This window comes from Crocodylus siamensis, chromosome 2, assembly GCF_052110815.1.
Source record: "Crocodylus siamensis isolate JL-2025a chromosome 2, ASM5211081v1, whole genome shotgun sequence".
Taxonomy (NCBI): domain Eukaryota; kingdom Metazoa; phylum Chordata; order Crocodylia; family Crocodylidae; genus Crocodylus; species Crocodylus siamensis.
The window spans coordinates 223,980,327-224,005,835 of NC_143396.1; the positions used below are offsets into that span (position 1 = coordinate 223,980,327).

The 25,509-nt window shown below is 42.1% G+C and overlaps 1 protein-coding gene across 2 annotated transcripts in view; it reads left to right on the plus strand.

The window, feature by feature from the left end:
- RAD51B (RAD51 paralog B) overlaps positions 1 to 25,509 on the plus strand; it is a 665,539-nt gene that overhangs the window by 464,329 nt on the left and 175,701 nt on the right. The window contains exons 13-14 of one of the 2 annotated variants that reach the window (XM_090033201.1): positions 13,541 to 13,619; positions 24,048 to 24,120. In XM_090033201.1, the coding sequence (XP_089889327.1) occupies positions 13,541 to 13,619; positions 24,048 to 24,120 (152 nt within the window). The remainder of the gene's footprint in view (positions 1 to 13,540; positions 13,620 to 24,047; positions 24,121 to 25,509) is intronic. The other variant, XM_090033202.1, reaches the window with a different exon arrangement.

Here is a 25,509-nt window from a genome sequence, read left to right on the forward strand (position 1 = left end):
CTCTTCCCTGGAACTAACAGTGAACTTCTGTTTGGTCTGGGGTAATGTTGTAATTGGGGGGACATTGCAAAAATTGTTCTGAGTTACAGCTGGGAGCTGCACTTCTGTCTGTACCCTCTATGTCTCTGGAGTGGAGGAAGGGGTGGGGAGTGCTAGAGAGTGGTGTGCATAGAGCTTTGCTGTACTACTTCAGGGCCATCTGAGGATGTCCCATCTCTTGGGAACAATCCTTAGTTGCCCGGTTAAGAAGTCTTTCCGGTTGCTGTGGGGCAACATTAAGTGTAGAAGCGGGCTTTAAGCATCTGGCCCTTGAAGCTGGGTCTTGATCACTGAGCAAAATGTAAATACCTCACCCCATCCAAAATGTGAGAACTGCTACATTAAAGATTTCATTCCCAGCCCAAGATTTTTACTGCTAGAATATTTCAAGCCCCTGTGCACTGGTATTAACATGACAGGTGAAACCCAAAAAGGGACAGAAAATGCATGAGGCAAAACAGAAAAAGAATTAAGTCTGTTAAGTTATGTGATGCAAAACCAACTTGGTTGTTTTCCTTACTGGCTCTTTTCCTGGGCTCTGAAGCAGCTGAAAAAACAACCCTTCTAAGTCTACAATAGGAAGGGAAATTCTGACTTGGGGATTGTCCATCGAAGACATTTGGCACAATCAGAGGAAAGATTTGTTTAGCTTAACGCTGGTTTTATTAGAACATGAATCTAATTGAACCTTCAGAGATAATCACTTTCCTGTTGAATGACATCTCTGTTTCAATGGATTTCCTTCTCAGTTCGCAGCTATGCTCTTCCATGCAAATGCAGCCATCAGTAATTGAGTTCTGTTGAGAACTCAGGACTAGCAAAACAGACTGATTTTTTTTTCAAGGATTGTTTCAGCAGAGGTGGCTGTGGCACTAGTAAATAGACTTATTTCAGGAGTCAACTAGAGTTTAGACACAGGGCCGCAAAAATACACATATATACAAAAGACTTTTTAATGAACAATACAACTGTGGTTGGGTGTGTGTCTTCCTCTTGGATACTCACTATTCCTTACCCTGGCACCCCTCATTCCCCGAGGAGTACAAAAGATGAGGTGGAATAAATCCACGGGGGGAAAAAAAAGGAAAAGAGGATCTGTTCACTGATCAAAAGGACAAAGTCTTTCTTTTCAAGGAGACAAAAACAACCAAGAAATCTTAGCATCAAGGCCTACAGTAGAAAGATTAAAGCAACTCAAGAGCAGCCTAACATGAAGCCTGTTGCTGGAATGTGTTGCAATAATATTTACCTCAACTCTTCAGGAAGAAAAAAAAATGCTGTCAAAACCCTGCTGTTCTGAGGCATCTGCTGGGCTAAGGCACTGATGATGATGATATGTTATTCAAGAAGATGTGGAAAGGAATGAGGTGTTGTTTGTGAAGTCAGTTTTTGGTTTCAAAGCTGTAATACTGTACAGGAAGTACTGAGGCTTTTACTTGTCTAGAGGTTAAAGGGATATGGAGAACAGAGAATCTATTTTATGAGGCAACAACCATCAGTTTAAGTGATTTGTCTGACGGAATTAATACAAAGCAGGACCCATCATTAATAGTTCCTTTCATATCTGTTTGAAGGCATCTCTCTTTCTGTAGTTTATGAGTCTTTTTGGAGTACCTTTCCAAATAGTAAGTTTCTGAGCTGAGTTGTAGCAAGGATATGGAAAAGCACTTCCTGTGGTTCTTGAATATTTTCACGATTGTTTCTATTTTAGTGTTTTAGTGATGTTTCATTAACGTGGTATTCAAATATAAGGTATCTCAAAAATGGATACATATTCAACATCAAGAATACAGAATTATGTTGATGAACAGTGCTGATTTTTGTTTTGCTAGAAATGAAGAGGCATGATTTACCATGTTTGCTACCGCTGGTATTCAAAACGGCCACCATTGACGTTGTAGCAGTGTATGCAGTGGTGAACAATAACAAACAACACCTGTGTATACATTTATTGAGGCACCCTATATTCTAAACTTAGAGTCATAATATAGCATTTTAATTAAATTTTAAGCCTTTTTTTGCCACAGTCTGACCTTTCCTTGGACAACTTTCACCTTCCTCCCCGGTTTGGCACCAGGTGAGAATATTGGTATTTGTTGCGACTCCACCCATTTCTTGCCCGTGCTCTTTGCTGCCGCCTTGTGGAATACTTTTAGAACACAGAGAAATGCCAAAACATGAAAATAGGAACTGTCAGGTGGTTTGAATATAATTGTTATTATCCTCATCCAATCGTATTTTCCCAAATCCACTTGATACGTTCAAACACTGAAGTATTGAGTTCCACTTGGTCTGCTACTTATTTGTTCAAAATTAGGGAACTACAACTACTCACTCTTTATAGCCATGTTTAGTTCCTTTGAATCTCGGAATAGTCTTGGGGCCTATTTAGTTTTTTCCAGTACTCCCATAGTATTTATTGACTCAGTCACCTCACCAAGTCTCTGTTGTTGTAAGATGCCTGAAAGAGAGCTTGGCCAGCCACTACAGAATTCTCCCAGTCTAGGGCTCAGGTTGGCACCTTTTACTGCTGCAGGTTCAGGCTTGTGACCAGGCTCATGGCTGCGGGCCAGGAATCTCTGCCTGCCCGCCTTCCCCACAACAGCAGCCAGCTCAGCTACCTGCACTCACTGGACTGGGCCTGTCTGCGCTTCCCCTACTGCAAATTCCTGACCCCTCTGCAGCAAAAGAAGCACAAATGTTGCAGAGTAGCAGTCTCCACAGCAGAGGGGAAGCTCTATGAAGGGAATGGGCAGTGCCCCTCTCCCTGCAGGCAGCACAGCCTGAGTGGAGCTTGTGGGGTGGAAGAATGTGGGCTGCCTACTGGAGGCTTAGGGCTCCCTGCCCTGCTGCCCTCCCGCAATGACCTCCTCGACCCAGTGAAGGAGGGAGGGGAGGCATGGTGCAACTGCCAGAGCCCCACGCTGCCACAGCGAGGCACCCCCTGCCCACGAAACAGCAGCAGCAGTGGCTGTGCAGCATTGTTTCACCCACTGCTGCTGGGCAGGCAGGGAGCATCTCACCATGGCTGTGGCTGACCTGTGGCTCCTAGCAGTGGTACTTGGACCAAGCTGCATCCACCCATGCCCCAAGCAATGACAGGGAGCCAGCTCCCCAGATGAGTCTCACCATGGGGACCTCAATCTGCTCTTCTCCCCCACAAAGACTTACCTAGAGGGAGTTGCAGGAGCTGGTTTCCAGGCTGCCTGACTGCCATGTGCATGTGCACACACATGTACGTGGGGCCCTGTCTCGTTGCCCTGCATCCCACTACCCCCAGCCCCTGGCAGCACTAGCACCTGCACCTCAACACTAGCCCACAGCTGTTGGGAGGAAACTAGGAAAGCCAAGGCTGAAACTGATCTCAAACTGGCCACTCAAATCAAGGACAATAAAAAGTCCTTCTTCAGGTATGTGGGAAGTCAGAGAAAGAACAAGGGTAACATTGGTCCCTTACTAAACCAAGTGGCAGCTGATAACTGACACCCAGAAGAAAGCCAATCTCCTTAATGGCTACTGCGTGTCGGTCTTTCATCAGCCCAGTGGGATCACCCTGCCTGACAAGAGGCAGGATCACCAGGGGAAGGGCAAACCTGTGACCATCATAACCATTGATCTTGTGAGGGAATACCTTGAGAGGATGGACATCTGCAAATCAGCCGGCCCGATTGGAGTGCACCCAAGAGTGCTAAAGGAACTAGCTGACATTATAGCATGGCCTCTGGCGAGGATATTCGAGAACTCGTGGCACTTGGGCAAGGTGCCTGACGATTGGAAGAAAGCCAATGTGGTGCCTATCTGCAGGAAAGGAAGAAAGGAAGATCCAGGCAACTACAGAACAATTAGCTTGACCTCAGTCCCTGGAAAGATCTTGGAAAAAATCATAAAGGAAACCATTACCAACATCCTAACAGAAGGTAATATTCTGAGAGATAGTCAACATGGCTTTTGGCAGGTAGCTCTTCTCTGACCAACCTGACTTCCTTCTGTGGCTAGGTGACACATTACCTGAACAAAGGAGAAGAGGTGGATATCATATTTTTGGACTTCGAGAAAGCCTTTGACCTGCTGTCCCATGATGACCTCATGGAAAAATTGGGGAGTTGCAGCCTAGACAATTTCAGCATGCAATGGCTGTGGAACTGGCTCCATGGACGGACCCAGAGAGTGATAATTGATGGAAATGAATCAACTTGGCACACAGCGACATCCCCCAGGGCTCCATTCTCGGACCTGTACTCTTCAATGTGTTTATAAATTATGTGGACTCGGGTGTTATAAGCGGACTGGCTAAGTTTGCTGATGGCACTAAAGCATGGGGAAGTGCAGTCACCCCAGAGGATAGGCTGACAATCCAGGCTGACCTCAACAGGCTTACAAGGTGGGCAGATCAAAACCTGATGGCATTCAATGCCGAGAAGGAACCCACACCACACTTATAGGCTTGGCAGGGCCATGCTAGTTAGCACTACGTCTGAAAGAGACTTTGGCCTGCATCTTCCGATGCATCTCAAACAAGACCCGGGAAGTCATCCTCCCACTTTACTTGGCCTTGGTGAGACCACAGCTGGAATACTGTGTCTAGTTCTGGGCTCTGCAATTCAGAAAGGATGTGGAGAAGCTTGAGAGAGTCCAGAGGAGAGCCACACAAATGATTAGAGGACAAGAAAGTAAGCCTTATGAGGAAAGGCTGAGAGGCATGGGGCTCCTTAGCCTGGAAAAAGCGTAGGCTTAGGGGTGACTTGGTGACAGCCTATAAGTATATAAGGGGTGTGCACTGGGACCTGGGAGAATATCTATTAACCAGGGCACCTTGTAGGAAGACTAGGTCTAATGGTCACAAACTCTTGGAACACCATTTTAGGCTGGACATAAGGAAAAACTTCTTTACTGTCTGAGTCCCCAGGTCCTGCAATAGACTCCCACCAGAAGTGGTGCAGGCACCTACTCTGGATTCCTTTAAAAAACATTTGGATGCTTATCTTGCTGGGATCATTTGACCCCTGCTGACTGCCTTTCCTTTGGACAGGCGGCTGGACCCGATGATCTTGCGAAGTCCCTTCCAGCCCTAACGTCTATGAAATTTATGGTTGGATCTTCATATTCAACAAGTAGTCATCAATGGATCAATGTCTAGCTGGGGAAAGGTGTTCTGTGGGGAGTCCCCATGGGTCTGTCCTGGATCCATTATTGTTCAGCACCTTCATTAATGATTTGAACAATAGGGCTGAATGTGCACTTAATGAAGTTGGGGATGACACCAAGTTGGGTGGAGTTGCAAACACTGGAGGACAGGGCTAGGATCCAGAATGACCTGAATGGATTGGAGAAATGGCCTGCAATCAACAAGGACAATTGCAATGTCCTGCACTTGGGATGGAATAAGTACATGCGTAAATATAGACTGAGGAATGATTGACCAGACTGCAGTACTGTAGAGAGACCATAAGCTGAATATGAGCCAACAGTGTGCTCTTGTTGTAAAAAGGACCAGCAGTATACTGGGTTGTATTAACAGGGCTGTCACTTGCAAATCAAGGGAAGTGATTCTTCCACTCTACTCAGGATTGCTAAAGCCTCAGCTGGAATAGTTGTTCCAGTTTTGGGCACCACACTTCAAGAAGCATGTGGACAAACTGGAAAAAGTCTAGCACAGAGCAGCAAAAATTATTAGGCACCTGGGAGTCACAGCTTATGAGGAAAGGTTGAAAGAACTAGGGCAATTTAGTCTGGAGAAGAGAAGACTAAAGGGACATTTGATAACAGTCTTCAAATACCTGAAGGACAATTACAGAGAGGATGGGGATGGATTTTTCTCTGTGCCCCTAGGGGAAAGTACTAAGAGCAATGGCCTCAAGCTGCAGCAGAGGAAATTTAGGTTGGAGATTAGGAGGAATTTTCTGACTCTGCGAGTGGTCAAGCATTGGAAAAAGCTACGTAGAGAATTTGGGAAATCTCCATCCCTGGAAATGGTCAAGAGCTGGTTAGAGAGGCACTTGGCTGGGATGACTTAGTCAGGAATGTTCCTGCCTTGAGCAGAAGGCTGGACTAGATGATCTTGTGAGGCCCTTCCTGCCATACTTTCCTATGATTCTAAATACTGATGGGAAAAGGCAACAGAGTTAAGATTAGCTGCTGTAACAGATGCTTGGAGCAGCCTTCAGTCTGCTCTAATTTATCACATAGAGTGGCTTTAAGCCTGGATAACTCTAGGGCAACAGCCACTGTTAAGGATCTGCATCTCCATGTGGTTTAGTTCTTTTGGCATTCAGTCTCTCAGAGCAAGTGTGGAGGAGTAATAACTTCCTTTATGATTTAACCATAAAGGGAATGTTATCCTTAAGGCAGTTAATGTCATCAAATACTTAATTATTAAAATTGTTAAATCAAATACTTCATGAAATTCTCCTACTATATTATTTTTATTAAAAGTATTATTGAAAATATTGGGCTTCCATTATGGAATCTTAATTCTTCCCAGGTTTTAGTCCCTTTTTCAGGCAGAATTTTCATAGCTCCGTTCAGAATCACTACACAGTGTCTAGGGTTGTTCTCCCAACTACATGTAATTTATCACTATTATATTTGCATAATGATACTTTCCCTGTAGTATAAGCTTTATTCTTGCTTTTCTTTGGATTTTCTGGCAACACACTGACTTCTGTTCTGATCCTGTGTTTGATTGTATTGTTGTGTTCATTCAGTTCACTCACCCTGCAATCATTTTCCTTGCTGTTGCCAAGGGATATTGTTCCAATAAACATTTTATATATACTGCTGCACTGTGTCATCAGTTTCTAAGATTCATTTCTTCCACAAAGGCTATGAACAATAAACGGTCAATACAAATGCTATCAAATTAAAAATATACAAACAAAAAACTCTCCAAAACCTCTTAAGACTTTTTCTTTTCTTGTCATCTTTAGGCTTTCTGAGCATTTTGTGTCTGAATTATGCTGCCCATTTTCAGTTTCTATCTTCTTTTTTGTATCTAATATAACTGTGTCTGTCTAGTCTCTCTACCCTTCCCAGTAGTGTGATATCTTTACTCCTCTCTGTACCTTTATAAGCTCTTTGTAGCAGAGCCATGTTTTAACCTGCATATATGCTTAGGATGGAGGAATAGAGAGCTTCCTGATTAAGTTTATAGTTAACACAAAGTGGGGGGACCTTGCAGACATTTTAGGGTATAGAATCAGCATTCAAAAGGATTTGGCAAATTGGAAATCTATTGCAATAGAAAGCAGAATGATACTCAACATGAACAAAAATTCAGTGCTTAACCTATGTGGGGAAAGAAATAAATGCACAAATACAGAATGGAACGCAATGGCACACATACTGAATAAGCCAAAGAATATCAAAGCTAAGAAGAATCGGGGGGGTTTGGTGGATCACAGATTCAATATGAGTTAACAGTGTGAATCAGCTGCCAAAAACAGCAAATGCAGTTTGGAGCTGCATTAACAAGAGTATAGTATGTGACCGTAGCACTTTAATCAGTGTTGATTAGGCCTCAGCTAGTATATTGTGTTCAGTTCTGGTTTCCACAATTAAAGAACTGTTGAGAAATTGGAAAGGGTCCAGAAGCAAAAGACAAAAATGATAAAAAGATTGGAATTAAAGTCCTATGAGGAAAGAGACAGCTGGGTATACTTAGTTTGGAGAAAAGAAGATAAGTTGGAGAAGGGAGGCAGAGGCATAACTACTAGGGGTATGTGAAATGGGCCGTATTTGGTTTAGATTCGGCCCGAATCAGGGACAGTGATTCGATTAATTGAATCAGATCGCTGTTGCTGATTCGATCAGGCTGAATCCAAATCTGAAGATTGGATGCTGATTCAGAGAATCAGCGATTCAGGCATAGACACAGCTTTAAAAGTTTTTTCTACATACCTCAAGGTACCAGGCGTGGCTCATGAACGCTGCAATACTGGGGCAGATTGAGCATCCCACAAGAGCGCTGGGATGCTCCCCACATGCTTGGTGGCAAACCTGGAAGTGGACTGGAAGTACTTCTAGTCCACTTCCAGGTCTACTGGGGAGTGGGCCACCTGTGCCAGCGTCTCAGCATTCACAAGCCACCTGGTACCTTAAGTTATGTAGAAAAAAACATGCAAAGCTGTGTCTATATCTGAATCTCTGAATCTTTCTGAATCTCCAAATTGATTTGGAGGGTTCCGCTTCAATTCAGAGAGATTAAAGGGTCTCCTGATTCGATTCAGATTTAGAGATTTGGCCACTGAATCGGGCCGACTCTCTGCCGAATCGAATCAAGGATCAAAGCTTTGCACAGCCCTAATAACTACTAGGTTTTGTACCTGAGGCAAAACTATGCTGTGGGTGGTGGTGGGGAAGATCAGCTTTACCTACCCTGGGGGCTCAATGGGCATTTATACACGTTTGTCTGTTCCAACGTACCAGAGATCTGCATGCAACTTCCACCATTTTCTCAGCTCTGACATGTATTTTGCCATTTATGGAAATGTATGCAGCGCAAGCATGTGTACAAATGCCCAAAGTCCCTGGCTGCTGCTGCCATGATGCAGTCTGCCTATCTCCTGGCCCTGCTGCTATGGCACAGACTCCCTGGAGGAGCTGTTATTCTTGCACCACATCTTAGTTGTGCCTGGGGTTGGTGCTCCAGTTGCCCACTGCTAGTTACATTATGGTAGGGCAGGGCAGGGTAATGGTTTTATCAGTGGGTTTTAAACTGCAGCAAACTTCCTTACTGTCAGAACAGTAGGACAGTGGAATAAGCTGCCTGGAGGAGTTGTAGAATTTCCTTCATTTAAGGTTTTCAAGAAAAGGACAGATAAGCATTCATCTGAGATAGTAAAGGAAGAGTGTATCCTGCTTTCGTGCAGGGAGTTGGACTGGATGATTCTTGAGGTCCCTTCCAACACTATGATTCTATCTATCACATGATGTTGGCAAATAAAGGATTATTACAAGCCTGTCTTCTTGATATCTGTGACACTGGGATGAAAAGAAATGGAAAAAAGATCTGACAGTTCTTGCCACGTCAGAGGTTTGGCATGGCTTTGGTTCTAGCTTCTTCTACCATTTCCTTTTAAGGTTGTAATGAATAACCACTCATGTAGTTATGGTTCATTCCAGAAGCTTTTGAATAACCAGAATTGGAAAAAAATCAATGCAGCTTCACTACTTTTATTTTTCAAATGTTCAAAATAGTCTAATTGATAGTTGGTAATAGTCTAGTTACCAACTGACTTTTTAAAATCTCAATATAACATTATTTTATCCATTGTTAAATGCATACTCTCCTTGATTAGACTGAAATTAATGCCTCCAGAAAATGTATTGAGAGGTATGTAGCTTACCTCATTCCTTTGTATCCTTTCCAGAAATACTATCATATAACTTACTTAGCCAGATGCTCTTTATTGAACCATCTCATCCCACCTCACCAAACAACAGACCACTAGAGGAAACATTTTTTGGCATTTCCAGCAGGATACAAATGGCTAAACTGTGCTATAAGATGCTAGGACTGTAGAGAAATTTATCTATGAAAGATTAAAAAGCTTAATTAGTTGTGTTTTTCATGAGAAATCAAACAAAGGACTGGGGAATGCCCTCTGCATTAAGCATGCAAATTTCAGATCTGAATTTTGAGCCTTCAGATTTGGGGTTGTTGGGCCAGGATTTTATCTCATCCTGTTAAAATATTGCCTCCTCCCCATACACAACTTGGATTAAAATCCAGGTTCCAATTACAAACCCCATCAAGATTAGCTTAAAGCTGGTGCAACAGCTATAATTAAAGAAGCTACCTGAGCATTTGAATGCTCATTTTCTCCATTAAACCTATCTGCTTCAATGCCCCTGCACTTTTGTTGTACTGGAAACCCTAACTTGCCACACCTGACCTGTCAACTAAAGTCTATTCTTCCTGGTGAGAGGGGTACTACCACCTGTAAGGTAGACATGAGATGCCTTTTAGCCTAGCAAGCAACAAGCTTCCCTCTTTCTCCTTTATATCTTTGATCCTACAGATCCTTAAGGAATAACATAAAGGATATCAAGGAGGTTGCTGGCATATGCCTTAGTCCTGTTGGCCTCTGTGCATCAGAGATTAGTTAGCTGGTAGATTTAGGCTACCAATCTCACTTCAAGGACATGGAATGAGGCATGTTGCTTCCAACTCAGGGGTGAAAGTGGGGGTTACTCTGTATTCCTATCCTGTGGTTGTTCTCTCAATGGAGTGTTTTCAGTTGGTCTACATGTAAATCAGGTACACGTGCAAAAATTATGTTCATATGTAATTTTAATTCTAACTTTATTTCTCATTCAAATTCTATGTCTCATTTTTCTGGTTGTAATGTCTTGTTTTAAAAGCTGTCTGTCTTAGACTGCAGAGAAATTGAGTGAAAAATAGTTCTGCCTTATTTTAAACCTCAGCTATAGCACCATATGAGGCAGTTTTTTAAAGGGAAATCTGTGGTATGCACATACATATATATACCTATACCTATTTAGGCATGTACTTAGAAAGCATAAAAATGCAACGACTGTGAATACGCACTTTTTTGGATGTTTACCAATTTACACATGAAGTTGTGGTTAATGCCTATGTAAATAGTTTAGCAAATGTACCCACAGAGAGAGGTTGAAATTTGACCCAGCAAATTAGTAACCTGTCTCATGTGAGATTCATTGATTTATAGAATGTGAGGCTGGAAGGGACCTTGGAAGATCATTGAGTCCAGCCCCTGCATCTAGCAGGAAAGACAACTGGGGGAAAGACCAGAGATCTGTTTAATGGAGTCATCCAGCTGCTCCGACTGAGGCTGTAATGAAGTATTACTGTGGTTTTTGTACCTGTTGTGACCTCAAATGAAAAAGAACGTGCACTATTTTCATGTTAGCACTTTGCAGACAAAACAAGCATGATCGGGACAAACAGTGACACTTCTTTTCCTATAGCTTTTCTTTTCTGCCTTTTGCCTTTTCTCTGTTCCTACATTAAAATGAGAAGTACTAAGACATCCAAGTAAAGCAAAGATTGTCTGAGGATAAGTACAGGAAGGGGAATTCTGATACTGTCAGGATGCATCGCGGTCATGGACTGCAACACACTTCTCCAGCCGCTTGTTACAGTAAGAACAGTAATTAATGTGCAGGAGGGGAAAGTGCTTGCGTTGCACTTTTTTCCACACAGAGCAGGTCACAAGGGTTACATCTCATCCTGAGATGGCTTTGCTGGATACACGTGACTCAAAGGAAAACACTGACGTTGGTGACTGACCCTGTGTTCTTTGGCTGTACTTGCTGTGTTTGTGTGTCTGCCTTTATTTCTTACTTTATTAGTGAAGGTAACATGCAGAGTAAACCAACAGTTAATGGTAAATTCTGAAAAGTGCAAGGCTTGCATCAAGTTGTGGGGGTAAAGCAAATATGGGAGTAGGTTTTCAGACCAGATGTCAGGATGACTTTTTATTTTCCTACTGGCTTTATCAGAATCAGTTGAGACCAGGTCACATGAAATCTGAATATGATCTGTGAGATGACTAAGAATGCAAACAGAACATACGTAACTGTAGAGATTTTCCCCGTGTTTACTGTGCCATTCAACACTTCCTGGAAGCTTATTTGTTGCATGATTTAGTGGCTGCAGAATTTCTTGCAGAATCTACCTCTTGCTGCAGAACTGTGCTCCACAATGTACGCTTTTTCAGTGTGGATATTGTTAATCTTCTAGCCTTTGTGTTTGTGAGCAAACCATTGCAGAAATGTGGGAGTGTAAAATAATTCAGTGTTGTCTGCCTGAGTTTTCAGGCAAATCTTAAATAATAGTTCTGTGGGGTGTGAACTTCCCTCTTTTATCTGTGGAGGATGTTGACTTGGAAACTTGGTGCTCTAAAGGTTAACTATTTTATCGCTGATCATTTTAGCAGAAACAGCCAACATCCTTATCAAATGATCCCCAGTTTAGCTGCTTCTAAATATGTGCTGGAGAGTTTTGCTGAATTAGATCCCGAGTTTCAAAAACAATGAGTACCCCTAATTCTACTTGAAGGGGACATGTTGGTACTACACATCTCTAAAAATTAAGTCATTACTGTAAATAATACTACAAAGCGTGCAGTTTTTAAGGGATAACTCTGCTGCTGGCTCTTAACAGGCACGGAAAAATGGATGAGTCTACTGCACACAAAGTTGGCCTGTTTATAAGTCTTTAGGATGTTAATCCCTGAGAAAGAGATGTGTGTTGGTATGTGCTGACAAGAGAGCTTTGTAGTTACTGTGTAAATGGAATTTATATGTAAAAACAGTAGTCAGGCCTGGTATATTTTCTGGGCAGTGGTACGACATGACTACATTTAAAGCAAATTTCTGAAAAACACCAGAATGTGTATTAGGCCAGCAACCTTGCTTATATGGTGCCTCTAGGGCTGTGAAATTGGGAATGCTGTTCTAAAACCTCAAACCTCGGAAAGTGATTTCTAGTTTCTTTCTTTTTCTTATTTTGTTGTGGAAGACATGAAGAGGGAGAGCTGCTTCCAGTTTGCTCAGCAGACCTGTTTTGGAGGAAGAGCAGAAGTGCACACTTGGCTCTACTCACTGCTATCAGTCTCAATTTCTTTGCTGGATCATGGTTTGGGCTGATTATTCTGAAGGCAAAATTGGTTGCATTCGTTATTGGAATGGCACTTTCCAGATAGGCGATAACAATTTTCTTTGTTAAGTATATGCTGTAAGTCAGTATTCCTCAACCATCAGTAATAACCCAGCACAGGTATGTCAGGCTTTGATATCTGGCACTTGAGTATCATTCTCCCACGCCTGAATAATAAAATAAGCCCGTCTCATGGGTGTCAGAATTCCACCAGAGCCAATCTCCTTTTCAGTAACGTGTGATCAAAACTGAGGTTCGAAACATTCTAGATCCAGTTGGACATTAGAGCGTGCACAGCTCAAATGCTCTGAACTTGAGGAAATTTGCATCCACGTTTTGAAATTCAGGGGCCTATGCATCTAAACCACAACTTTGTTTAGTGTCATTGGCACAGACTATGTTCCAAAGTTTCTGTTAAAGGAACATCTTCTAGGCTGGATTCTTGCAGGGGCACTAAGCACTTGCAACCTCCTGGCAGGTAGCTAGCACAACCTTCAGGTGAATGGCATTGTCTCTCTCTGGGTACAAAAGTAGTTGTGAAGTTTGACCTGGTTTAACACACATTTTGAGAAGAGCACAGCAGTGGCAGTAGAGTGTGCTGTTTCCATGGAAGCAAGATTTTATAGGACCTTTGAATCCTTTTAATACAATGGCACAGTCTTCACTTGTTTTACATGTGACTCTAGTATCTAGAACTAGAAGGAGACATCAGTAGCCATTTTATAATCCCTCTGCAATTTGTTTTGTTTTAATTCATGATAGTATCTTCAGAAAACTGAATTGCAGACATTAGTCCACTTGACTTGTAATCAATACATTTTAGGGACTTTTAATCATTTGTATTTATTTGTTCTGCAGATCCTGGTTGCTAAGTCCCCTGTTGCTCCATTCTCAGCTTTCCTCTACACCATTGAGAAATCTGGTTTGGTTCTTCAAGGTAAGACCTAAAAAGGAAAATATTTTGCTTTACCAAGATATGATTTAATTAAGCATAGAGGTGCTGTAGGCTAAATATGGTGCTGTTGATCAGTAATGAAAAGGATGTATTTGAACAGCGTATCTAGCAAATGAGATTCTGTTGCTACTTTCCTTTTACTATTTAAATTTTTACTGAGTTATATTATTGCATGACCCCACATATGTGAGATTTGAGTTAAAGTAATTAATCAAATCTCCCAGCTTTCTCTCAAAGAGAAATGTACCTGTCTCAATATAACATAAATTATTATATGGTCCCATCTTAGTAAGAAGGCTAAAGTCGATTAAAAACAAAGCAAGACTATGTCCTGTTCACTCTAATATGGAGGTCACATGGCCACAAATACAGTTATGGTTTTCTGTAACATAGGCAATGCATTTATTTGTTGACAGATTAGACCACCAGAATTGTACTGAATCCAGAATTGTTAAACTAATTTTGGTTGATTAGTGGGTTGATTTTCAGCTATTTTCAGAACTGTACCAGTGTACCATGCTGGACATATCAGCACCCACCATTCAGAAAAGCACTTTCTTGCCTGTTATGAAGCTAATGTTACAAACCTCAGGCCCCCGTGGTTGGGGTGTATGAAACACTGTCATTGTGGTATGTATGAAAAATACAAAAAAAATCCCACAATGCCAGGCTCATGATGTATTTGTGACTGGATGGGCTCAGACCTGTGGAAATGTACAGATGTCAAAAAGGGATTCAGTATATCCACTTTTGGTCCAGCTTAACTTATACAGGCAATTTGCTGTGGGGTACATTGGATGCTCTCTACTGGACAGTGTACTCAATGGAGGTTAAGCCTCCCTCATTTGGTATTAGCAACTTTAAATCAGTTACAGAAATCAGGGAAAACTCTCATTACTTAAAAATGAAAAAGGAGCAATGGTCTCAAGTTGCAGCAAGGGAAGTTTAGGCTAGATATTAGGAAGAATTTTCTCACTAGGAGGGTAGTAAAACACTGGAACAGGTTACCCAGAGAGATGGTAGAGTCTCCGTCCTTGGAGGTTTTCAAGACCTGGCTAGAGAAAGCTTTGGCTGGGATGATCTAGTTGGGGATGGTCCTGCTTTGAGCAGGAGGTTGAATTAGATGACCTCCTGAGGTCCCTTCCAACCCTAATTTTCTATGATTTCTGTGATACTGGCAAGGGGGATGGTATAGACATTTTAAGGTCCATTCCAATGCAAAAAAAGGGGCTACTTTATGCCCGTCACAAACATCTCCAGAATTATTAAAATAATCCCTAGTTAGTGAACCCATTTTCTAATATCTGAACAAAAACAGAAGAAAGCTTTAGGAAGGAAGGATTCTCTGGGTCAGAGACTAGATGGGTCTGTCTTGTATTTTTATTTACTTGAATCCACTTTCCTTAATTGGGAATACAGGTTGTCAGTGATTGGATCCTACCCCTTAAGACAAACAAATTGGCCCAATCTCATTTGCTGTAGTGGTAGAGTAGGACCCTCTCAAGGTGGCTTTTGGGCAGCACTCTTTTAGGGATATGACAGTTGCTTTTTGCCTTTTATCCTTTAAATCCTGGGGAGGAAGGCTAAATCACTATTCACTGTTTTCTTAAAGGATGATAAGAGAGAAACCCAGATTAACCTAAACAAGCTGTATTCTCCTTTGTCTTGCATTCTTTGTACTTCTAGGAAGCAGTTGGAACCTTTTATTTGCTCTCGCAACACATTAATCTTTGATCAGGCGGTTATGCTTTTAAATTCCTTCATGTTTGTTTATTAGGTATTTTTCCTTCCTTATTGTAGTGGAAGATGGATTTTAATAAAGGATGGGCAGAAAAAGAGGATCATTTTCCTTGCTAATTTGCTGCAGGCTATTCTGTGGAGCTGTTTAACATCCTGGGCAAAGATCAGATTGCTGTGTGACCCTTATATGTCACAGAACTAAATCTAACTCTGTGATTGGCACTTCTTGGCTTTTATACTCCCTGTGTATTTGGGTTCTATTTAATAAATTCACCTTTTTGTGATGCGGGTCTAAGTTTTAAGCCCTTGGTTGTGCAATCCTCACATACATCTGTGTGCACATACTTGTGCAGCTAGGTTTATTTACTTGAATGTGCCAGCTCTTGTGGGTAAGGTTCCCATATTCAGGACTCACATTACTATTATTGTGGTTTATTTATACTGGTCTGAGCAAAAAAGAGTGATGCAAAACATTTGGAAATGGCTTAGTGTCAAAAAAAATCTAGCTAGATAACAGTTAGGCATCTGGTACAAGGTAGCACAGGCTGCTGCTTAGAGGGTGGCTGCAAACTGCATGAAATGCGAAATCAATGCTTCTTTTTGAAAGGTAACTGAATGCTGAGCAACAGGTGACTAAGGTGAGTCTAATAAAAGATGGGACCTCTATCAATGGCTGAAGGATATCTTAGGGCTACCAAATGGAATCTGTTTCTTAAGCTAATAGCAGAAGCAGCTTACACATTCAGTCTTTGTGCAATTCAGTCGGTGTCAGGAGGTGAGCACATTCAGGGCATCTGACAAGAGAACAAGTGGATGAGTGTGGGAACTGGTGAGAAACAGCAGCTGGCTAAGATGCACGGAATTCTTTCTTCTTACTCTGGGGGTCCCATCTTGCATCTATTAACCAAGGGGCCATAAACAGATTCATATTGGAAAACTTGCATGAAGATTCCTTGATTAGAGAGAATGAGAAGGGAATAAAAGATTTAACAGTTCTACAAGCAATTCCCATTGCCACCTCTGAAGGATTAGGATGCATGGAAAGGGCTAAAACAAGGAGAAGCTTTCCCCCTGCCCCTTCTTTTGTTCCATGGGCCAGAGGATAATAAAACGGCAGGAGAGGCGGTGTGGCTAGTTAGGGATTTCACAGGCTGCTATTTGATGCAGTTTAAGGAGCCCTTCTGCTATTGTTGCAGTTAAAATGGGAAGCGGAACTGTTCTCCATTCGCAAAAATCGCCAGCGTCCTCAGGAAAAGAGGGCTGAGAGCAAAAGGCTATTAACATGGTAATGCTGCCCCATTCGGAGGAGTGCATCAAAATCCTCTTTGTCAATGTAAATTGCTGCTCTGTTTGCCTGGTCTCTTTGGATCTCCTGGTCTCAGTACAAGCACAGAAAATTTTTCAGAAGAGAGCCTAGTGAAGGAAGAACCACACCTCTTATATCATTTGAGAAGAGCTCCGGGCTGCTCAAGGGCACCACAGGGAGAAACTTCTTTGCCTTTGTACACTTGAAGTGTTCAGGGATGAAAAGGATCCAGTTATTCACTCATTCTTTTATCCCAGCTTTCAGTCTAGAGAAATGCAACTCGACAATTGGAAAATAAGGATGGCTAGTCGGAAGGTTTAGCCAAGAAAGACAGCCTTCTGCTCTCCTCATTTCCTAACTTGAATATGGTATGTGTTGGGAGGAGGGAGTAAACCCCAATTATTTTTACAATGTTATATTCTTTAGCTCCCTAGTGGGCCTGATCCAAGATTCCAAAATCAAAGCCAACTGTGGATCTCAGCATTTGTTATAAACGGTCTCTAGTTAAATCATGGGACAGATCAAAAGTCTGGATACAAGTATCCCAAAATGTTGAGGTTTGTTTTCTTTTCTGTTCTTTTTTTTTAAAGCCGAAACCAAATTTTGTTGCAGTCCTCTCTGTCTCCCCCAAATGTAACATAAAATTGTGGTTGAAGTCAGGAAAGTGACTCTTTAAAAAATGGCAATAATGATAATAATACGAGGTTCATTATTTATATTTACGTTTTTCCAATAAATCCAGATCTAGTTGATTAAGTGTGTAAAGCAATTTTTCTTGTTGTCAGGGGTATAAACTGTATTCTGTTGGAAAACCCAGTTGGGTACTTTCTTGTTTATACACCAATTCTGGTAATAATGAGGCCACTGACAGTTAGCCAACGGTTCTGTTGCCAATGTGTCATTCAGAATAGACTCCAGCCTGCTCTCCCCTAGTTGCGAGGTTTGGGCAGAGCTAAATGGAAGAAACATTTTTAGGTCAGTAAGAGCTGGCAGATGTGATTTAGCTGTGTGCACATAAGCAGGGACAAGACGGGTTGCAAAAGATGTCAGTTTTATACTGTATTCTGCAGACATTTTTGTGACTATAGCAGAAGCCACATTCTGAGGCATAAACATAAGCAAGTGATAGAATTAAGCATTTATACAAACTCAATTGCCTGTGAAATTAAGTTTCTTTCTTCCTGCTCCTGCCAAACATCCTCTCAGTTCGAAAGAACACCATACTTAAAAGGAAAACTGGGGAGTTTGGTGGCCATTTGCACCTAGGTGTCCCTGCCACATCCTCAAAATGTAAAATTACTGTGTCTTTTACTCTACTAGGGAACTCACCTTGTTGCTTGCTGTAAGAAACTACTCTTTATAGGAGATTCAGAAACCACAAACCAGTAATATTTGAGAGTGAGGTAGGATCTGAAAAGAGAAGTTACTTATTTGAGTTTATAGGTTCCTAGAGTTTAAGCTCAGAAGGGACCAGCAAATCATCTAGTCTGACTTCCCACGTATCACTGGTAGATTCACCCAGTGCTTTGGCGGTGTGTAGGGGGTGCACCCGGGTACACGTGCACCCCCTGAGTGTGGCGGTGCACCCCCTGCAACACTCCTGGTGGCATCTGTGGGCAGTGCACAATCGTCGCTGGCCACTGCCGATGCTACTGGCAGTGTCTGCAGGTGGTCGCCAGCTACTAGTTGGTGTTTAGCACCCCCCACCGCCAACAGCGCTGCAGCTGTCTGCATCAGCTCCCCACTTGTCTCTGCCACACTTCTACCACCAACAGTGCTGCCGCAGCCTGCAGGAGCTCGCTGTGCCTCCCCAGCCTCTAGAGGCATGCAGCATTCAGTCACCTCTACATCAATCCCGATAATGTGTATCATACTAAGGCCCCTGGTGTACATGCAAGTGAAAGTGCAGTGGTATCTGATGCATGATGCCCACAATCACACTTCCTGCCATGCTGCAGAGGCACACCATATGCTTCTGGGGCTGAGAGCCCTGTGGGCAGATCTCAGCTGCAGGGACACACCATGCCTCTGTGGCTGGGAGCCATCAGCCAATCCAGGCTGCTGGCCACAGGAGTGTACCATGCACCCCTGTAGCTGGGAGCTGTCAGCTGATGGGGCTCCCAACTGCAGGTGTGCACCATCCACCCCTGTGGCTGGGATCTGTCAGCTGGGAGCTCTAGCTTGGCCACACATTCAATTAATGGCATGATAGGAACCAACCATGAAGTTATTACACATTTTTCTGTAATAACTTTGTGGCTTATTCCTCATTTATCATGCTATTAATTGCACTAATGTGTGGTCTGGTAACAACCTGGGACATGATTAACTGGGTTAATTGCATCTAAACTGTAATGTGTGCTGGGGACCTAAAGTATATCTTTCAGAAAGGCACTCAGTCAAGAGGTGGTGAATCCACCACTTCCCTTGATAGCTTTTTTTTTTTTGTAGTACTGGGGTACAGGTGATCTGCCAAATAGCCATGGTGGAGAGCACAGGTGTCTGAACCAGGTTTCTAGAATGGACTGGAACAGGTATTTACAACACATCCGGATCATCCACAATAAAGACAGTTATTTTACCCAGTGCCCGTTTTTTTTTTTCTTACTCTGTGAAGACATGAGTGGAAGTCCTTGTTAGGTGACCCATGAAAGATGCAGCTGGAGATATTCTCAGAATGTTTGACTTTTTTCTGGGGTTCCATTCCATTTCCTTATTCACCCCTCAATGAAATTGATGTCATTGAGGGGTTTCACTCTACTCGGTGTCCATGACAAGATGTCAAAATTCTGTGGGTTAGCTAGGAACTGAGTTACATTCCTGACAGTCTGTAATGCATCTTCCACTCCTTGTGAATGATGTGGTCATAAAAGATTATGGATGTCTTTGAATGAAGTCTTTCAGACAGTTCAAGATTGGGCTTGACTTTTCCAGAAGGTTCAAGGCACAATCTAAAGTTTTCTGGTTTGAGAACCATAAGTCGCACCTTGATGTGTTCAGTAGAGAATCATAGAACCATTTGTGATCAGATCAGGAATATCAGTCATCACTGATGAAGAAACCAACAGAAATTGAAAGGGTCTCCACTGAATTGACTCATTAGGTGAATCTTTAGTTCTGGAAGGCCTGGGGCTACTGGGTCAGAAATTGCATGTGCAAGGCAGAAACTGGTACCAGTAAGGTCTCCACTTAATCTTGTAGATTCTCCAGGAGGGACCCATCAGGCCTATTGTTAGGATTGCTTCCTCAAGACTGAGAAAAGAATTAATGAAACAGCTAAGACTGGGGAAAAGCTGAGCTTTGTCATATTTTGATTGTAATTCAGAGATGCTGTTACTCTTTCAGCAGTGCCCTTTATCTTTACAGCTGAATAGTCAAAGATGAGCACTAGAAACAGTGCATCTCTTCTTCCTATAATTCAGTTGAAGGACTACAGCTGTATAGTGACTTTTGTCCAGATTAGAGTAGATATGATCTATAAAATAAAGAAAGGTTGTTCTGGATGGTTAAAGAGAATGGAAGACAGATTAATGGAAATTAACTTGTTTATTGCTAGTGAGATAGTAACAAATTTGTATAGCATTCCCTTGGTGATTTTGAGATTCAGTGGGAAGATAAAGATAGATTAATCATTGTTTGGGGGTTTGTCTAATGGAATGATTTTTGCCATCTTCCCCACAGAACACTGAGAGACATTTTTGAAAAATATGCAAAGACAGAAGCAGAAACATTAACAGCTGTTAGTCAGGCCAACACTATAAAATGTTGCTGTCATACCTATGTTGGTTAGGCGTGTAGAAAAAAAAAATCCTTATGTGGCATGGCCATGTCAGCAAAATTCTCCAGGTAGATGAATCTGCACCAGCAAAAGAGACCTCTTGTTGCCATAGTTTGTCATTTGGGGACCTGATTTAAATGTAAGTGGCAAAAGAACTTATTTTGGTGGGATACAGGCTTTGTTAGTGTGGCGTTATGGGTAAGTGATACTGGCAAAACCTTTGAGGTAGACACTTTCCTTTAGTCTTGGAAATCAAAGCATCCTTAGGAGTTTACTCTTTTCAGTAAATAACTGATTAAAAATGGTGTTGAGAAGATAAGGAAGGGAAAACTTTCTAATTTTGAAGAGAGAACTGGGTTTCTTGTGGTTTTCTGGGTTTTAAACCACTAGAAGCCAACAAAAAAACCCTTTTACTTAACCTTAATTTAATACTTCTTTTGCACACATAAAAGCTTACCAGTCATGCCCCCTGTTAGGTGATAGATAGACATAAGTAACAGGGCTTTTGGCTACCAGTATAACTTTTGTCTGCTTGAGGGAAGACATGAAGTAATTTTAGTCCCAAATTAGCAAAGCACTTAAGCACGTGTATTTAACACATAGCATGTATTTGGCATGTATTTAACCCCTTTGAAGCCCCATGCTGATTATATCCATATGTGTTTTGCTGGATTTCAGTCAAAGTCCCAACGTTTAGATTTTGTTTAGAGTTTTTACTAAATCTGAAACAAACGAATCTAGTATGTTTTCATGATTCTTCCTAAGAAAAGGTACAAGTACTGTCCCCCAGGATCCTTCTTTAAGAAGGTTTCCAGGCTCTGCAGAGTGGATGGTGACCACTGAAATGTTACTGTAATGTCAGGCTGTGGGATGAGAAGGAACGAGTGCATTGTCCTCCACTTCCACTGTCCTCAGGATACTTAGCATTTAGATGCATGACTAAGTATTTTTGCTCCTGGGTGCAGGGGTGGTGAGGAAGGGGTTGTGCTTGAGTACTGGAGAACAGGGGTTGGAGCAGGCAAGCAGAGTTTCACCTGCTATGGCATGGGCTCACCCAGAGCAGAGCCCAGGTGTCTGCCACCATTCTGGTGCACTCCCCTCTCCCACCCATAGTTATGCTACTGAGAGCCCTAATAATGTTGAGTTACTGCTCCAAGATCCAACCAAGGAGGGCAGAAAACCTGGCTATAACTAACTGTGCCTTAGGTATGGCAAGGGCAGATCTGTGCAGAGGAAGCATGATCTGGCCCTCAGTTTCAGTTTGACTGGGAGACTGTCATCTGTGTTTGTCCTTCTGTGTTCTACAGGCTCTTGAGTTTTGTGACATCTGGGAGTACTATAGCCATTTAATTTATACCTGTATAAATCAGAACTGATTTCCTTGGACATCTGGCTACTCCAGGTTTATAGTTGTGAAGCTAAGGGCAGAATTTGTCCATAACTTTCCGAAGTCCTCTTTCTTCAGTTCGTCTGAAACGGTTCACATGCCCCTGCAAGCTTTCCAAAACAAAACTAACCCCACAAACCTCATTTCAGAGAGAAACTCTTGTTGATTAGGAATTCTTGATTTTAGTGGGCTGCTCCCATGTGTTTTCAGTAAAGTGGTAAAGCAAATGCTGCCAAGGGGTATTTCCAAAAGGCTTTGGCTGTAGTCAGTGAAGTTTTGTATCGATGAGAGCAAGTATCTGTGATATGTGTAAGTACAAACTCCTGGGAACAGGATATTGAGGTGGAGCAAGAAAACTACACCAGCAGTTCTCTGGTTTTAGCATAGGGATTGTAACATTATTATAGCTTTCATGTTGCAGATTTGTAAAATGAGGTCAAATGAGTTTACAATGGACATAATGTTCTCAAGCTAGCCAGTCCCAAATATAAAGCCAGGAAACTGCAGGTCTGAAAACATCTTTTTCAGCCAGGATGTAGTCATGTATTTTTGTCTCATAAAATCATGGAAGTAAAAGACAGAACAACTTTGTCATCAAGCTCTTTCTCTGGTGGCTATGGTAGGGTTTCTCTCTGTGTTCTCACGTTGTGTTTAGTCTAACACTCTGTGTAGCGGCTAAAACACTAGGTTAGTCTGTTTTCTCATTTCATTGCAACTTGGACTGCTAATGGAAATCTGTTTTGCCCCCAAACTGTTTTATACTGTAGTCCTATGTACAACATCTCTTCAGCCTTAGGAACTTTAGCTTGAAGGCTGACACCCCATAAAATTTAGCTGTCTCACAATGCAGAATAGTCTCCAAAAGGAAATGGAGAAAGCTCGTTTGCTTTCTTATATTTAAAACTGGATTAAAACTTGATTAAATAAAGATTTGGAAATATGTTCACACAAATTTAACTGTCTCTTGCTCATTTGCAACAGAATATATAGCAATTTATTACTGAGATACAGATGTCATGCAACCACTTTGGTTTAGATCATAACTCAAAATTTCCTTGCCTTTACAATGTGATTCTGCAACTCCTTTTCATGGTTGTGTCTGAGCTGCCCACAAGTGTTAAGGAATACATACTTGTGCCTTACCTATGATGTACAAAAATGTTCTTTTCACTTTACAGGTTAGGGAACTGAGGTCCACAGACAAACAAATGAATCATGCTCATCAAAACAGTGCTATATAATGGAATTGCCAGGGTCCCTATTTCTCTTATAGGCATTGGATCAAATATAGTTGTTTTGTAGAACCAAAAGGGAATTGTAATTCTGCCTGGGTTTACAGTTTTCAGTGAAGCTTTTTTCTTTTTGATAGCATTGGTAACAAGGATTCTGCAATTAGACTGTATCTAAGAATTTAGTTAATAGTACATAATGCTGAACAGAATTTCATCTCACATTCTGAGAGCATTGTTGGCTAATCAGAGTAAATAGGAACAAATAGGTGTTTTCTGATTACGTATTTCTATTATTAGTATCTTTAATTAAGCGTGATTACCATATTTACTATTGTCTGTGAAATCAGCAGTTCCGATTCTGAGATGCATATGGAGTGAATGCATCAAGCAAGAAGGTCCCATTTGACATAAACGTATTTCTGACCATAACCATCCTTTAAGACAGTGATTCTCAACTAGGTTGTCATGGCATCTGGGGTGCCTTGAGTCCCTTTCAGGGGTACTGCATAATGTTAGCACTGTTAGGTTTCCATACATGATAAACCAGAAACTTCATATAGAAGTCCATAGTTATGGTCTTTCTGAGTTCTTTGCAACAGAAAAATGGCTCTATTGTTTTTTCTGTAGTCAAAAAAGAGTCAAAACTAAGAGGCTGCCATTTTCCAAAGGGTGCTGGGACTCTGTCCAGGGGTGTTGCAAATCTATCCAGGTGTGCCTCAAGTCTAAAAAGGTTGAGAACCATTGCTTTAAGAGTTACAGTGATTACCACTTAAAAGTGGATTCAGATTCTATAAGAAAACCAAACTAAGTCTCCAGTAAGCCACCACTTGTGATTATGCAGAAACTTATTTTTGTGGTGTTTTCTAGCTGTCGTCTAGCTACGTTTAGTCCTGCCATCTGATTATCCATCAATATGGCACATTGTCTTCCTCCCTAATTTAAATCCAGTTTCTCTTCTCATTTAAAGCCCGACACAAGTACACAGAAATCAATGGGTGCTGGATCTGGTCCTGCAATGCAAAATTCTCTCCAACCCAACTGTGCGTTCAGTCTACTACTGGTAAAACTACACTTACCTATTTTCTTTCTTTTTAATGTCCACAGAATGCTGCAGAACACTTAGAATGGCAATTCTAAGACAGACTATATGTAATACAGGCTATAATTTTAAGCCATCTTAAGAAATAGATTTTCACTTTCTCCTTGTTACCCTCTCCTTCCTACTTAATGAAATCAGGCTGTTATTGTAAACTCTTCTTGTGAATATTGATTTCAGAGTTTCAGAGTTTAATTTGAACTGTGTTCGGGCCGTTTTATATTGACCACCTTTGAAAATTCAAGAAAATTATACATGGTCAGTCCCCCTAGGCAGGCCTGCAATCGCTTCTGCCTGCCCATGGCTGGACCACAGCTCCTGAGGCTGGCAGCCCCTTCCAGGCAGACTTGCAATCTCTTTTGCCTGCCTGCCACTGGGCTGCAGCTCCCAAAAATAATCAAATAACTACACTGCTACTGCTACACTGATCACTAAAATACATGCCCTGAAAATCTGATGCTAAGAGCTACCTTTGTCCAATCAAAACTAGAAGCATACTCTGAGATCCTTTTTAAATAGTTTGAAATTTGAATAACAAGTAGTGGCAATAACCTGAATGCCAACAAGCTACAAGCCAGTAATTATGCACAAAAATTATTCAGCCATTAATTCAGCTCATTGGGCGTGTGAATCTTCAGTTGAGTTCCAGTGATTTCTGTGGTATTATTTCAACTTTCACTAGGGTAGCTCATCAGAATCAGGTCCCCTTTGTTACATCCCTATAAGGCCCTTTAAAATGTCTTGAGCTGATTGCAGGTCTAGATCAAGGTAGCCAATAGGGGTGTGCGAAACAGGCCATATTCGATTCGGATTTGGATTCAGCTTGAATCAGGGACAGTGATTCGATTAGTTGATTTGGATCACTGTCCCTGATTGGATTCGACTGACTCCGAACCTAAAGATTCCATGATGATTCAGAGAATCAGCTATTCAGCCACAGACAGAGCCTTAAACGTTTTTTCTACACCTCGAGGTATCAGGCACGGCTCATTAATGTTGCAATGCTGGGGTGGATGGAGCGTCCCATAGGAGCAGGGGGTGCTCCCTGCATGCTTGGCGGTGAACCCAGAAGTGGGTCCGCTGAAGAGCATGCGGGGGCTCCCCCATGTTCCCCTGGCTTGGCAGTCAGCAGCAGGGGGACCCTGGCTGTTCCCCCAGACCCAGGAGGCACGAGCCGCTGAGCCAGGGTGCACGGGGGGCCCCCCATGCACTCTCTGGCAGACCCGGAAGTGGACTGGAAGTGCTTCTGGTCCACTTCCAAGTTTGCTGTTGAGTGCCCTGTGGACCCCCAGCATCTCAACATTCACGAGCCGCCTGGTGCCTAGAGGTATAT